This window comes from Heptranchias perlo, chromosome 22 (genome assembly GCF_035084215.1).
Source record: "Heptranchias perlo isolate sHepPer1 chromosome 22, sHepPer1.hap1, whole genome shotgun sequence".
Taxonomy (NCBI): Eukaryota; Metazoa; Chordata; class Chondrichthyes; order Hexanchiformes; family Hexanchidae; genus Heptranchias; species Heptranchias perlo.
Window position 1 is genome coordinate 15,185,655 of NC_090346.1, and position 14,002 is coordinate 15,199,656.

General features: G+C 44.6%; 1 protein-coding gene across 1 annotated transcript in view; it reads left to right on the forward strand.

Annotated features, from left to right (window-relative positions):
• The window catches only part of LOC137340509 (sodium/myo-inositol cotransporter 2-like), a 151,054-nt gene that overhangs the window by 95,078 nt on the left and 41,974 nt on the right, over positions 1 to 14,002 (forward strand). The window contains exon 7 of the mRNA XM_068002999.1: positions 6,000 to 6,105. Within this exon, the coding sequence (XP_067859100.1) occupies positions 6,000 to 6,105 (106 nt within the window). The remainder of the gene's footprint in view (positions 1 to 5,999; positions 6,106 to 14,002) is intronic.

A 14,002-nucleotide genomic window follows, 5' to 3' on the forward strand; every position in this document is an offset into this window, starting at 1 on the left:
TCCCTCACTATACCATACCCTCAGTACACTCTATCCCACACTATACCATACCCTCAGTACACTGTATCCCTCACTATACCATACCCTCAGTACACTGTATCCTTCGCTATACCATATCCTCAGTACACTGTATCCTTCGCTGTACCATACCCTCAGTACACCATATCCCACACGATACCATACCCTCAGTACCCTGTATCCCTCACTATACGATACCCTCAGTACACTGTATCCCTCGCTATACCATACCCTCAGTACACCATATCCCACACTATACCATACCCTCAGTACCCTGTATCTCTCACTGTACCACACCCTCAGTACACTGTATCCCTCAATATACCGTACCCTCAGTACACTGTATCCCTCGCTTTACCATACCCTCAGTACATTGTATCCCACACTATACTATACCCACACCACCTCCTCACCAGCCCACCCCATGGGGCTTACTGGTGCCCATCTTATGGCCAGTACATCTCATCACTCTCCATTTACCAGTTCAATACTGGGTGCCAACTGACCTAGGGAAGTGGTAACTCTCAGTGTCGGGTAGTCCCTGCCCCTGACTCCCCCCCCTGAATCTGCCTCCTGAAATCTTTGGCCTCGTATGGGGCAGTGGAGGTTCTGACTCTTACAAGGCTGACTAGAAAATCCTATTAAGGGCAGGGACTCGGTCCAACCAGATCCCTGTTGTTTTCTGATGGGTTCCAGTGAATCCCCGCTGGAGTAATAGAATCACAGAATAATAGAAAGGTTACAGCACGGAAGGAGGCCATTCGGCCCATTGAGTCCACACCGGCTCTATGCAAGAGCAATCCAGCTTGTCCCACTCCCCCGCCCTATCCTTGTTGCCCTGCAAATTTTTTCCTTTCAAGTACTTATCCAGTTCCCTTTTGAAGGCTATGATTGAATTTGCCTCCACCACCCCCTTGGGCAGTGCATTCCAAATCCTAACCACTCGCTGTGTAAAAAAGATTTTCCTCATATCAACTTTGGTTCTTTTGCCAATCACCTTAAACCTACGTCCTCTGGTTCTTGACCCTTCCGCCAATGGGAACAGTTTCTCTCTATCGACTTTGTCTAGACCCTTCATGATTTTGAATACCTCTATCAAATCTCCTCGCAACCTTCTCTGTTCCAAGGAGAACAACCCCAGCTTCTCCAGTCTATCCATGTATCTAAAGTCCCTCATCCCTGGAATCATTCTCGTAAATCTTTTCTGCACCCTCTCTCAGGCCTTCACATCTTTCCTGAAGTGCGGTGCCCAGAACTGGACACAATACTCCAGTCGTGGTCGAACGAGTGTTTTATAAAGGTTCATCATGACTTCCATACTTTTGTACTCTCTGCCTCTATTTATCAAGCCCAGGAACCCCAATGCTTTTTTAACTGCTTTCTCAACTTGTCCTGCCACCTTCAATGATTTGTGCACAAATATCCCCAGATTTTTCTGTTCCTGTACCCCTTTTAGAATTGTGCCCTCTTGTTTATATTGCCTCTCCTCGTTACAGCAGTCTAGCGGAACATCCGATGAAATTTGGGGCAATACGTACTGTTCCTTCATAGAGGACACGGACCTAATGTAAATGTTCATCTGCTGCTTTCTTAGGGAGATAACCTGCAAAGCACACACAGAGCCTTTACTCTATTTTACAACATTGTGTCATTGAGGGGAGGCAGCACGGCTCAATTGCAGTGGCATACAATAATATCATACATATACCATTCCAAGTTTCATCTGCAAAAGACTACCAACAAGAAAAACACCATAAAAGCTTATTTGAAAAGGCCTGACATAGGGAGGGATGTGGCCTGGTGGTGCTGTTTGAGGTTCTTAAACCCTTGCTAAAATCTGCATAAATGTGCTCTGCTTGCAGGCCAAGGCAGCTCACAATCATCAGGAGAGAATTGGAAAAGCAGTGGGCCACCTATAATGAAACAATTGACAGAGGTTGAGGAGATTACAAAGCAATATTGATAGAATTTTTGAATGGGCAAAACTGTGGCAAATGGAATTCAATGTAGACAAATGTGAGGTCATCCACTTTAGATCAAAAAAGGATAGAACAGGGTACTTTCTAAATGGTAAAAAGTTAAAAACAGTGGATGTCCAAAGGGACTTAGGAGTTCAGGTATATAGATCATTGAAGTGTCATGAACAGGTGCAGAAAATAATCAATAAGGCTAATGGAATACTGGCCTTTATATCTAGAGGACTAGAGTACAAGGGGGCAGAAGTTATGCTGCAGCTATACAAAACCCTGGTTAGACCGCACCTGGAGTACTGTGAGCAGTTCTGGGCACCGCACCTTCGGAAGGATATATTGGACTTGGAGGGAGTGCAGTGTAGGTTTACTAGAATGATACCCAGACTTCAAGGGTTAAGTTACGAGGAGAGATTACACAAATTGGGGTCGTATTCTCTGGAGTTTCGAAGGTTAAGGAGTGATCTGATCGAAGTTTATAAGATATTAAGGGGAACAGATAGGGTGGATAGAGAGAAACTATTTCCGTTGGTTGGGGATTCCAGGAGTAGGGAGCACAGTCTAAAAATTAGAGCCAGGCCTTTCAGGATCGAGATTAGAAAACATTTCTATACACAAAGGGTGGTAGAAGTTTGGAACTCTCTTCCGCAAATGGCAATTGATACTTGCTCAATTGCTAAATTTAAATCTGAGATAGATAGGGGCAATCAAAGGTATTAAGGGATATGGGCCAAAGGCGGGTATATGGAGTTAGATCACAGATCAGCCATGATCTTATCAAATGGCGGAGCAGGCACGAGGGGCTGAATGGCCTACTCCTGTTCCTATGTTCCTAGATGGCCCTCACCCTTTTTGGCCAGAAATCTGTCAAGGGCATTGGTGGAGGTGAATTTGGAGGCATGGTGCCATTATCGAGCAAGGATCCTCCATCTATTAAAATTCTTCCCAAGCTGAAGAGCTCAGAGGAAGTGGGGCATAGACCCTGGCACTTCACAGCAGGCTGTGCCAAGCATTCCAACCGACCCGAGCACCAGCACAAGTATTCGATCTTCGAAAATGTAGGTAGTGAGGTTCAGGAAGCTGGCCTGATGATTCACAATTCACAAGAAAGGAAGAGCAAGTGATGGTGGCAGGAATGGGGGAGGAATGATAAGACGAGGGTGATGTCCCATGACCTGTACTTGTTATATGGACAAGGCATTCGCATCCTATTGGGCCTGCCTTCAGACGGGAGTTAGTTAGGATAGCCTGCAACAGCTGGTGAAGAATGTGCAGAAGTGCATTTCTGACATCAATGCAGTACTACGGAACAAGTGGCACCTTCATGGCCATCTGCAGGGGTGGGGGGGTCACAGTACAGAGGGAGCAAAGGCAGAACAACTCTCTCTCATGAACACTGTGACTAATGCCACTGACACTTGTGGCACCTTGAGCACCCACATCGTCGTCAGTCAATGCTGGGTTTGACAGACTGAGTGATTGCTTGGAAAGAACAATGACGCTAAGCTTAATCCACTTCGGAGCCAACAACAACTTGCATTTATATAGCACCTTTAACATAGTAAAACGTCCTAAGGCACTTCACAGGAGCGTTTGAACTAATCTCATGGAGACAGATGGTCAACCTGTTCGATTGTCCAGCATCAAAAAAGTAAAAGCCCATGAGATCCAAGGGAAAGTGGCTAGTTGGATCCAAAATTGGCTCAGTAGCAGGAAGCGAAGGGTTACGGTTGACGGGTGTTTTTGTGACTGGAAGGCTGTTTCCAGTGGAGTCCCACAAGGCTCAATACTAGGTCTCTTGCTTTTTGTGGTATACATTAATGATTTGGACTTGAATGTGGGGGGCTTGATCATGAAGTTTGCAGATGATACAAAAATTGGCCGTGTCGTTGATGGTGAGGAGGAAAGCTGTAGACTGCAGGAAGATAGCAATGGACTGGTCAGGTGGGCAGAAAAGTGGCAAATGGAAATCAATCCAGAGAAGTGTGAGGTAATGCATTTGGGGAGGGCAAACAAGGCAAGGGAGTACACAATAAATGGGAGGATAGTGAAAGGTATAGAGGAACAAAGGGACCTTGGAGTGTATGTCCACAGATCCCTGAAGGTTGCAGGACAGGTAGATAAGGTGGTTAAAAAGGTATATGGGATACTTTACTTTTATTAGCCGAGGCATAGAATATAAGAGCAGGGAGGTTATACTAGAACTGTATAAAACATTGTTTAGGCCACAGCTTGAGTACTGTGTACAGTTCTGGTCACCACATTACAGGAAAGATGTGATTGCACTAGAGAGGGCACAGAGGAGATTTATGAGGATGTTGCCAAGGCTGGAGAATTTTAATTATGAGGAAAGATTGGATAGGCTGGTGTTGTTTTCTTAGGAACAAGAGGCTGAGGGGAGTTTTAATTGAGGTGTACAAAATTATGACGGGACTCGATAGAGTGGATAAGGAGGACCTATTTCCCTTAGCAGAGGGGTCAGTAACCAGGGGGCATAGATTTAAAGTAATTGGTAGAATGATTAGAGGGGAGCTGAGGACAAATATTTTCACCCAGAGGGTGGTGGGGGTCTGGAACTCACTGTCTGAAAGGGTGGTAGAGGCAGAAACCCTCAACTCATTTAAAAAGTACTTGGATGAGCACTTGAAGTGCCATAACCTACAGGGCTATGGACCAAGTGCTGGAAAGTGGGATTAAGCTGGATAGCTCTTTTTCGGCCGGCATGGACACAATGGGCTGAATGGCTTCCTTCTGTGCAGTAGCTTTCTATGATTCTATGATTCTATAAATGGCATTAAAGGAGACGGTCCAGATGAGGCAGCTTCCTTTCAAGGAACACCTCCTATCACTCCAATAAGGCCCCTCAGTGGTTTGAGACCAGACAGGCATTGCGGGACATGGCTGCAGATGTATCAGGGATATTTCATGATCCTGCAGCCAGAGATTAAAGGCCAATATCACACTGGAAGGGCCACAAAACCCAACAGCAGCTTGTTACTACAGATATTTGTCCCACTCAGGAAGCACTCAGACACAGTCTTAGGTTACATAGTAAAACAAGCACACCTCACAGAGCCGATTCGCTAACTTCACGCCCTTTGAGCCTGGCTCCCTGGTGGAAGTGTGGGTTTTGTAAATTTACACTTGCAATTATCCATGACCATCCATTTCCCTCATTTCAGCCCATCTGTTTAATTCTTCTGAATCTCTCTGAATCCTACTAATCTTCTTTCTGCTCATTATCTGCCCACAGTTTTGTGTTTTCAGCACTGTTAGCACCCTGCTACATTTCACAAATAGTGTGAACAAACGAGGGCTCAGGACAGAGCCCCGTGGAACACCATGGGAGAATGTCTCCCAAGCAGACCATTTTCCTTTTATCACCAGCTTTTGTTGCGAAGCTAATTTTCAATCCAACTAAATATCTGTAATCCATTTCATGAGTCTTAACACCCAGCTCATCATACTATAACCCCAAAACATTGTACATTCATTGTTCTGCAAGCTCAGCATACTATATCCTCATCATACCGCAGCTCCAACACGCTGGATCCCTCACCATGTGCAACATGAACACACCATATCCTCACTGTACCGCAGTCCCAATACACTCTATTCCTTATCATACCACACTCCCAACACACTTTACCCTCACTATAAGACATCCTCAACATATCATAAATCATACCGTACTGCAGTCCCAAGACACTATATACTTCAAGGTTGTATTCCTTTAAGACACTATAGGGTAGTTCTTGACTTTAATAATGTAAAACGGGTGATAGCGGGTTGGCAGCCTGTCTCTCCTGATTTTTATTTCCATTGACTTCATATATCTCTGAGAACATCCCACTCTTACTTTAATTGCACACCACCCTGTAAACACACAACATATAAAACTGTCCTGCAATGCAGGTTATCAATGGAGTTAGTGGAATATTCTTCAGCTTGGCTGTGATGATTTGCTAGTACTACTGAGTGATATATTTTATGGTGATATATTTTGCCCAGGTTGATATCTATGCTGGAGCTGTCTTTATTCACCTTGCTTTGCACTGGGACCTGTACATTGCTGTGATCGGGTTACTGTTCATTACTGCAATCTACACAGTTGGAGGTAGGTCTGTCACCCAGACTGGCTTGTCAAACAGGTTCACAAGAATTGGTCATTATTGGAACTGTCATTCTTTGGATTTTGGTTTTCTTAGGAAGTTAATTGTCTGTTATTTATCATTCATTTGCTTTTATTACTGTTTTCTCCACTAAAATGATTTGCTGGCATTCTCATTTAAGTGGTGGATTATCAAACAACTACCTCTTGTCCCTTTTTGTACTGTGGGAATTACATGTTTTCTGAGAGTGTTGTTTTGATACACTTCTTATGTGACGAGCAATTAATAATCTCAACCTGGTCTCAAATCAGTCTGTTCCGAAGTGACACTCTGCTCAGAACTGTAAAAGCTGAAAAGAATTTAGAGCACTTTTCATTAATATCACCAGGCTATGTAATAGTCTGCCCCATCCCCAGTTTTAACTGCTGAACTATTTTATTTGGTTATGGAGGTCACAGGTCAGAAGGTGGCCCAGTATAACTGCCTGGTCATAACAGTGAGTGTTGTGAGAAGACAAGAGTGAGTCGAGCTGTCTCTGAGCCTTTTTTTTTAGAATCATAGAATGTTACACTACAGAAACAGGCCATTTTGCCCATTAAGTCTGCGTCAGTGTTTTGCTGCTGCTCACTCCCCATCTTCTTTAATATCCCTCTTTTTCAAGCAATTATCTAATTCCCTTTCAAAAAGAATGTCAACAGTGATTTGTAGCAGAGAATTATACAATCTGACCAGCCCCTGTGTAAAGAACTTTTTTTCTTTTCTTTTCTGGTGAAGTTATGGTGGCAAACTTTTCCAGTCTGTATGACTCAACTACTCACTAGATAAAATTGCTGAGCCATGAGTCTGGTTAACATTAACTTGAGAACTCCCTGCTCTTCTTCAAATAATGTCACGGGAGCTTTTATATCTACTTGAACAGAGATCGTTGTTTGATGTCTCATCTCAAAGATGGCACTTCTGACAATGTAGCACTCCCTCACTACTGTACTTGAGCATTAACCTAGATTTTGTGCACAGGTCTTGCAGTGAGATTTGAACCCACTACCTTCTAACTCTTTATTCAGAGAGTGGTGAGAATTTGGAACTTGCTACCACATGGAGTGGTTGAGGCGATTAGCATAGATGCATTTAAGGGAAGCTAGATGAGGGAGAAAGGAATCGAAGGATATGTTGATAGGGTGAGATGAAGTAAGGTGGGAAGAGGCTCTTGTGGAGCATAAATACTAGCATAGACCTGTTTGGCCGAATGGCCTGTTTCTGTGCTGTAAAATTCTATGTAATTTAAACCTCAACAAAGCTATCTCCAGCACCAAAAGTACTACCTAAAATTGAGTTGGAACTGATGCAATTAGAATTGGCCCTTTTCAATGCATCTCCTGTCTCTACTCAATACTGTCCACCAGGCCATCAAATGATACAGAAAGCCTTAGTAAATCCTGAGAAATGATTGTGGCAACAGAGGGAGGTATTGAGCTGCCCTGCATTTGCAGCAGGTAGTGGAAATCTGGAATTTCTCCTCTAAAAGGCTGTGGATGCTGGGGGTTGATTGAAATTTTCAAGACTGAGATCAACAGATTTTTATTAGGTAAGGGTATCAAGGAATATGGAACAAAGTGAGTAAATGGAGTTGGTGTACAGATCAGCCATGATCTAATAGAATGGCGGTACAGGCTCAAGGGAGTGAATCTGCCTACTCCTGTTCCTATGTTCCTATCACACTGAGGGAGGTCCCGCTCAAACCCATCCATAGAAACTCTATAAATTCCCCCTACTTTGTCAGATTATCAATAGCATAACTGTGCCAGAAACTGTGGTCCTGTCCCGTTCTTCAGTTCTCCTGAGTGGAAGTCCTCAAGCCTTAAACAGGCTTACCATCCTCTCAAGCCCAACTCCAAACCCACTCAGCCTACAGCTAAAATCACCACTCACAGGATTACCCTGTTTTCGCTCCAAATAGCAATGCAGGTGCATCCCACAGCCGTGATGAAATTTGACAACACCAACAACAAATACGTGGGCAAAAAAAACTGTAGGACATCTCACAAGCAGAGCAGGTGAAGCACTGGCAGCAGCTAGAGCTAGAAAAACACAAGAGTTATGGCCACCTTACCTCAGGCCCACCCCAAATTCCTGCAGTCAAAGTGATTCCAAGGCTGATCTTTTAATGGATAGAATCAAATCCCACATTGTACCCCTCATTTCCCGTGGATACCAAGCTCCACTACAATCCAGCACCTAGCATGAATCCCCTAACTCCCCCTTCACCCCTTCTCTGTGTCACCTGAACTTCCTGACAAAGACCTTGACCCTAACAACTAGAAATCGCACCGTAATTTGAAGAAATAACTGTAAACAACGCTCACTTTGGGTAATTTTCTGCCTTCACATTCTTAGCGGAGGCCTCGTCTGTTCATAGGAAATAGTAGAAATTTGGTCATGTGATGTGCATGATTTTCTGACCATCAATTTTAAATTATTAGAAAATTGTGTGCAGCACTTGCCAAAATTTCCAAAATGCCCTCCTGTGGCTGAGGCTCCCCACCAGCAGTGCAAAGTCTTACATGTCTTCAAACATATGTAATCTGCAAGGGAATATGCAATCTGTTATTCTGTGTTCTACTAACACCTGCAAAAGTGTGTAAATTCTTGTACAACTTAACAACAAAAGAAGTTTATTTAAATAAAACACACTCATTCACACATTTAAAATAACTAAAACTCAACCTCCAGTGGGCTCAGCAATCAACAAAGCAAACATAATGCTGAACTGTATAGCCAAAACAGTACAGTACAAGTTGGAGGAAGTCATGTTAAATTGTACTGTGCTCTGATCAGACCACATCTTAAATACTGTGTCCATTTTTAACCAAGACACAAGGGAGACATTTAGGCCCTGGAATTGGTACAGAGGAGAGCCACAAGACAGCATCAAAAAGACTGAGTTTTGAGTAAAGACTGGAGCAACTTGGCTTTTCAGTCTTGAAAGGAAATGACTGAGAGGTTTCTGTTAGAGGTATATAAGATATTAAATGATATAGAAAAGGTAGACCTGGAACACTATTTCGAACTAGACCATGACTGAAGGACCAGGGGACACAGCTTCAAATAAGTAAAAGGCAAATTTAGGACTGATTCCAGGAAATTCTTCACACAAAGGATGGTCAACACATGGAATGGACTTCCAGGTAGGATAGTCAAGGCAATAAGCCTGGAATCATTTAACAGACAGCTGGACCTCATAATGGGAGGAATGCGGAGTCTATCTGGATTGATGCAATAAGATGAGTTGAGTGGCCTTCGTCATCCTCAACTATTTTGTGATCAATAAATACTCACTCACACACATAGGGGGTGAATTTCCTCAGGACTTCTTCTGCTCTGCTGCTGTAGCTTTGGTGGAAACCCCATTACCCCATATCGGGGTATTGGAGTGGGAGAAGTCCCAAGGAAATTCACCCGCACAAACACTCTTAATCAAACTTGCATACACGCGTATGCATATGTAGTCACATAAATAAACACACTTAAACATCCACATCCACATGGGATAACCTACATTTAGTGATCACAAAAGGATGACGAAGGCCACTCAACTCATCTTATTTCATCAATCGAGATAGACTCCGCATTCCTCCCGTTATGAGGTCCAGCTGTCTTTTTTTTTATTAATTCATGGGATGTAGGCGTCGCTAGCAAGGCCAGCATTTATTGCCCATCCCTAATTGTCCTTGAGAAGGTGGTGGTGAGCCGCCTTCTTGAACCACTGCAGCCCGTGTGGTGAAGGTTCTCCCACACTGCTGTTTGGTAGGGAGTTCCAGAATTTTGACCCAGCAACGATGAAGGAACGGCGATATATTTCTAAGTTGGGATGGTGTGTGACTTGGAGGGGAATGTGCAGGTGGTGTTGTTCCCATGTGCCTGCTGCTCTTGTCCTTCTAGGTGGCAGAGGTGGTGGTTTGGGAGCTGCTGTCGAAAAAGCCTTGGCGAGTTGCTGCAGTGCATCTTTTAGATGGTACACACTGCAGTCACTGTGCGCCAGTGGTGGAGGGATTAAATGTTTAAGGTGGTGAATGGGGTTCCAATCAATCGGACTGCTTTGTCCTGGATGGTGTCAAGCTTCTTGTTGTTGGAGCTGCACTCATCCAGGCAAGTGGAGAGTATTCCATCACACTCCTGACTTGTGCCTTGTAGATGGTGGAAATAAGAACATAAGAAATAGGAGCAGGAGTACGCCATACGGCCCCTCGAGCCTGCTCCGCCATTCAATCACATCATGGCAGATCTTTAACCTCAACTCCACTTTCCTGCCCGATCCCCATATCCCTTGATTCCCCTAGAGTCCAAAAATCTATCCATCTCAGCCTTGAATATATTCAATGAGTCAGCATCCGCAACTGTCTGGGATAGAGAATTCCAAAGATTCACAACCCTCTGCGTGAAGAAATTTCTCCTCATCTCAGTCTTGAATGGCCGTCTCCTTATCCTGCCACTATGCCCCCTAGTTCTAGACTCCTTCGCCAGGGAGTCTCTCAGTATCTACCCTGTCAAGTCCCCTCATAATCTTATATGTTTCAATTAGATCACCTCTCATTCTTCTAAACTCCAGAGAGAATAGGCCCATTCTACTCAACCTCTCCTCACAGGACAACCGTCTCATCCCAGGAATTAATCTAGTGAACCTTTGTTGCATCACCTCCAAGGCAAGTATATCCTTCCATAGATAAGGAGACCAAAACTGTACGTAATACTCCAGGTGAGGTCTCATTAAAGCCCTGTACAACTGTAGTAAGACTTCCTTACTCTTGTACTCCAACCCCCTTGCAATAAAGGCCAACATTCCATTTGCTTTCCTAATTCCTGCTGTACCTGCATACTAAATTTTTGTTTTTCTTGTACGAGGACACCCAAGGCTCTCTGAACACCAACATTTAATAGTTTCTCACCATTTAAAAAATATTCTGTTTTTCTAATATTCCTATCAAAGTGAATAACCTCACATTTCCCACATTATACTCCATCTGCCACCTTCTTGCCCACTCACTTAATCTGTCTATATCCCTTTGCAGACTCTTTGTGTCCTCCTCACAACTTACTTTCCCACCTAGCTTTGTATCGTCAGCAAACTTAGATACATTACACTCGGTCTCTTCATCTAAGTCATTGATATAGATTGTAAATAGCTGAGGCCCAAGCACCGATCCTTGCGGCACCCCACTAGTTACAGCCTGCCAACCTGAGAATGATCCATTTATCCCTGCTCTCTATTTTCTGTCCTTTAACCAATCCTCTGTCCATGCTAATATATTACCCCCAACCCCATAAGCCTTTACCTTCTGTAACAATCTTTTATGTTGCACCTTATTGAATGCTTTGGGGAGTCAGGAGGTGAGTTACTAGCCGTTGAATACCCAGCCTCTGACCTGCTCTTGTAGCCACAGTATTTATGTGGCTTGTCCAGTTAAGTTTCTGGTCAGTGGTGACCCCCAGGATGTTGATGATGGGGGTTTTGGCGATGGTAATGCCGTTGAATGTCAAGGGGAGGTGGTTAGACTCTCTCTTGTTGGAGATGGTCATTGCCTGGCACTTGTCAGGCACGAATGTTACTTGTCACTTATCAGCCCAAGCCTGGATGTTGTCCAGGTCATGCTGCACGCAGGCATGGACTGCTTTATTATCTGAGAGATTGCAAATGGAACTGAACACTGTGCAATCATCAGCGAACATCCCCACTTCTGACCTTATGATGGAGGGAAGGTCATTGATAAAGCAGCTGAAGATGGTTGGGCCAAGGACACTGCCCTGAGGAACTGCTGCAGCAATGTCCTGAGGCTGAGATGATTGGCCTCCAACAACCACTACCATCTTTCTTTGTGCTAGGTATGACTCCAGCCACTGGAGAGTTTTCCCCCTGTTTCACATTGACTTCAATTTTACTGAGGCTTCTTGGCGCCACACTCGGTCAAATGCTGCCTTGATGTCAAGGGCAATCACTCTCACCTCACCTCTGGAATTCAGCTCTTTTGTCCATGTTTGGACCAAGGCTGTTATGAGGTCTGAAGCCGAGTGGTCCTGGCGGAACCCAAACTGAGCATCGGTGGGCAGGGTACTGGTGAGTAAGTGCCGCTTGATAGCACTGTCGATGACACCTTCCATCACTTTGCTGATGATTGAGAGTAGACTGATGGGGCGGTAATTGGCTGGATTGGATTTGTCTTGCTTTTTGTTGACAGGACATAACTGGGCAATTTTCCACTTTGTCGGGTAGATGCCAGTGTTGTCGCTGTACTGGAACAGTTTGGCTAGAGACGTGGCTAGTTCTGGAGCACAAGTCTTCAGCACTACAGCCGGGATGTTGTTGGGGCCCATAGCCTTTGCTGTATCCAGTGCACTCAGCCGTTTCTTGATATCACGTGGAGTGAATTGAATTGGCTGAAGACTGGCTTCTGTGTTGGTGGGGATATCGGGATGAGGCCAAGATGGATCATCGACTCGGCACTTCTGCCTGAAGATGGTTGCAGATGCTTCAGCCTTGTCTTTTGCACTCACGTGCTGGACTCTGCCATCATTAAGGATGGGAATGTTTACAGAGCCTCCTCCTCCCGTTAGTTGTTTAATTGTCCACCACCATTCACGACTGGATGTGGCAGGACTGCAGAACTTTGATCTGATCTGTTGATTGTGGGATTGCTTAGCTCTGTCTATAGCATGTTGCTTCCCTGTTTAGCATGCATGTAGTCCTCTGTTGTAGCTTCATCGGGTTGGCACCTCATTTTTAGGTACGTCTGGTGCTGATTCAGGCATGCTCTTCTACACTCCTCGTTGAACCAGGGTTGATCCCCTGGCTTGATGGTAATGGTAGAGTGAGGAATATGCCGGGCCATGAGGTTACAGATTGTGCTGGAATACAAATCTGCTGCTGCTGATGGCCCACAGCGCCTCATGGATGCCCAGTTTTGAGCTGCTAGATCTGTTCTGAATCTGTCCCATTTTGCACGGTGATAGTGCCACACAACATGATGGACGGTGTCCTCAGTGTGAAGACGGGACTTCGTTTCCACAAGGACTGTGCAGTGGTCACTCCTACCAATGCACCTGCAACAGGTGAGGACGAGATCAAGTAGGTTTTCCCCTCATGTTGGTTCTCTCACCACTTGCCACAGGCCCAGTCTGGCAGCCACGTCTTTCAGGACTCGGCCAGCTCGGTCAGTTGTGGTGCTACTGAGCCATTCTTGTCTGTTAAATGATTCCAGACTTATTGCCTCGACTATCCTACCTGGAAGTCCATTCCATGAGTTGACCATCCTTTGTGTAAATATTAACAAAGAAAATGTCCCAAATCATTGTGCAGATACGGGAGAAAATTTAAAATGGACAAAAGAATGACACTGAGCCATGGAGGGAGAGGTGACCAAAAGCTTGGTTGAAAAGATGGGTTTTGGAAAGTTTGTAAATGTGGAGAGAGATGTGGAGAGGGAGAAGGGTTTAGGGAGGAGTTCTGGAGAGTAGGGCTAATGCAGCTTCTACCAATAATGGGGTAAAGAGAGGATGAAATGCATGAAAGGCCAGAGTGAGAGGAATGAAGGGTGCGGAGCGATATATGGCTGGAGGAGGTTACAGAGATTAGATGAGCGGAGGCCATTGAAGGATCTGAAGATGAGGAAGGGAGACAGGGAGGCAATGCAGGTGAGTAAGCACATGGATAATGGGTGACTGCAACTTAGTGCACAAACAGACACATACACACACATAAATAAACATATACACAAACACATAGACACACATACATGCGCACACACATATACACGTAAACACATACACAAACACATAGACATACATAAATAAACACAGACACATACAGATAAATAAACACAAAGACATACACATAAATACGGGTGCACAAAC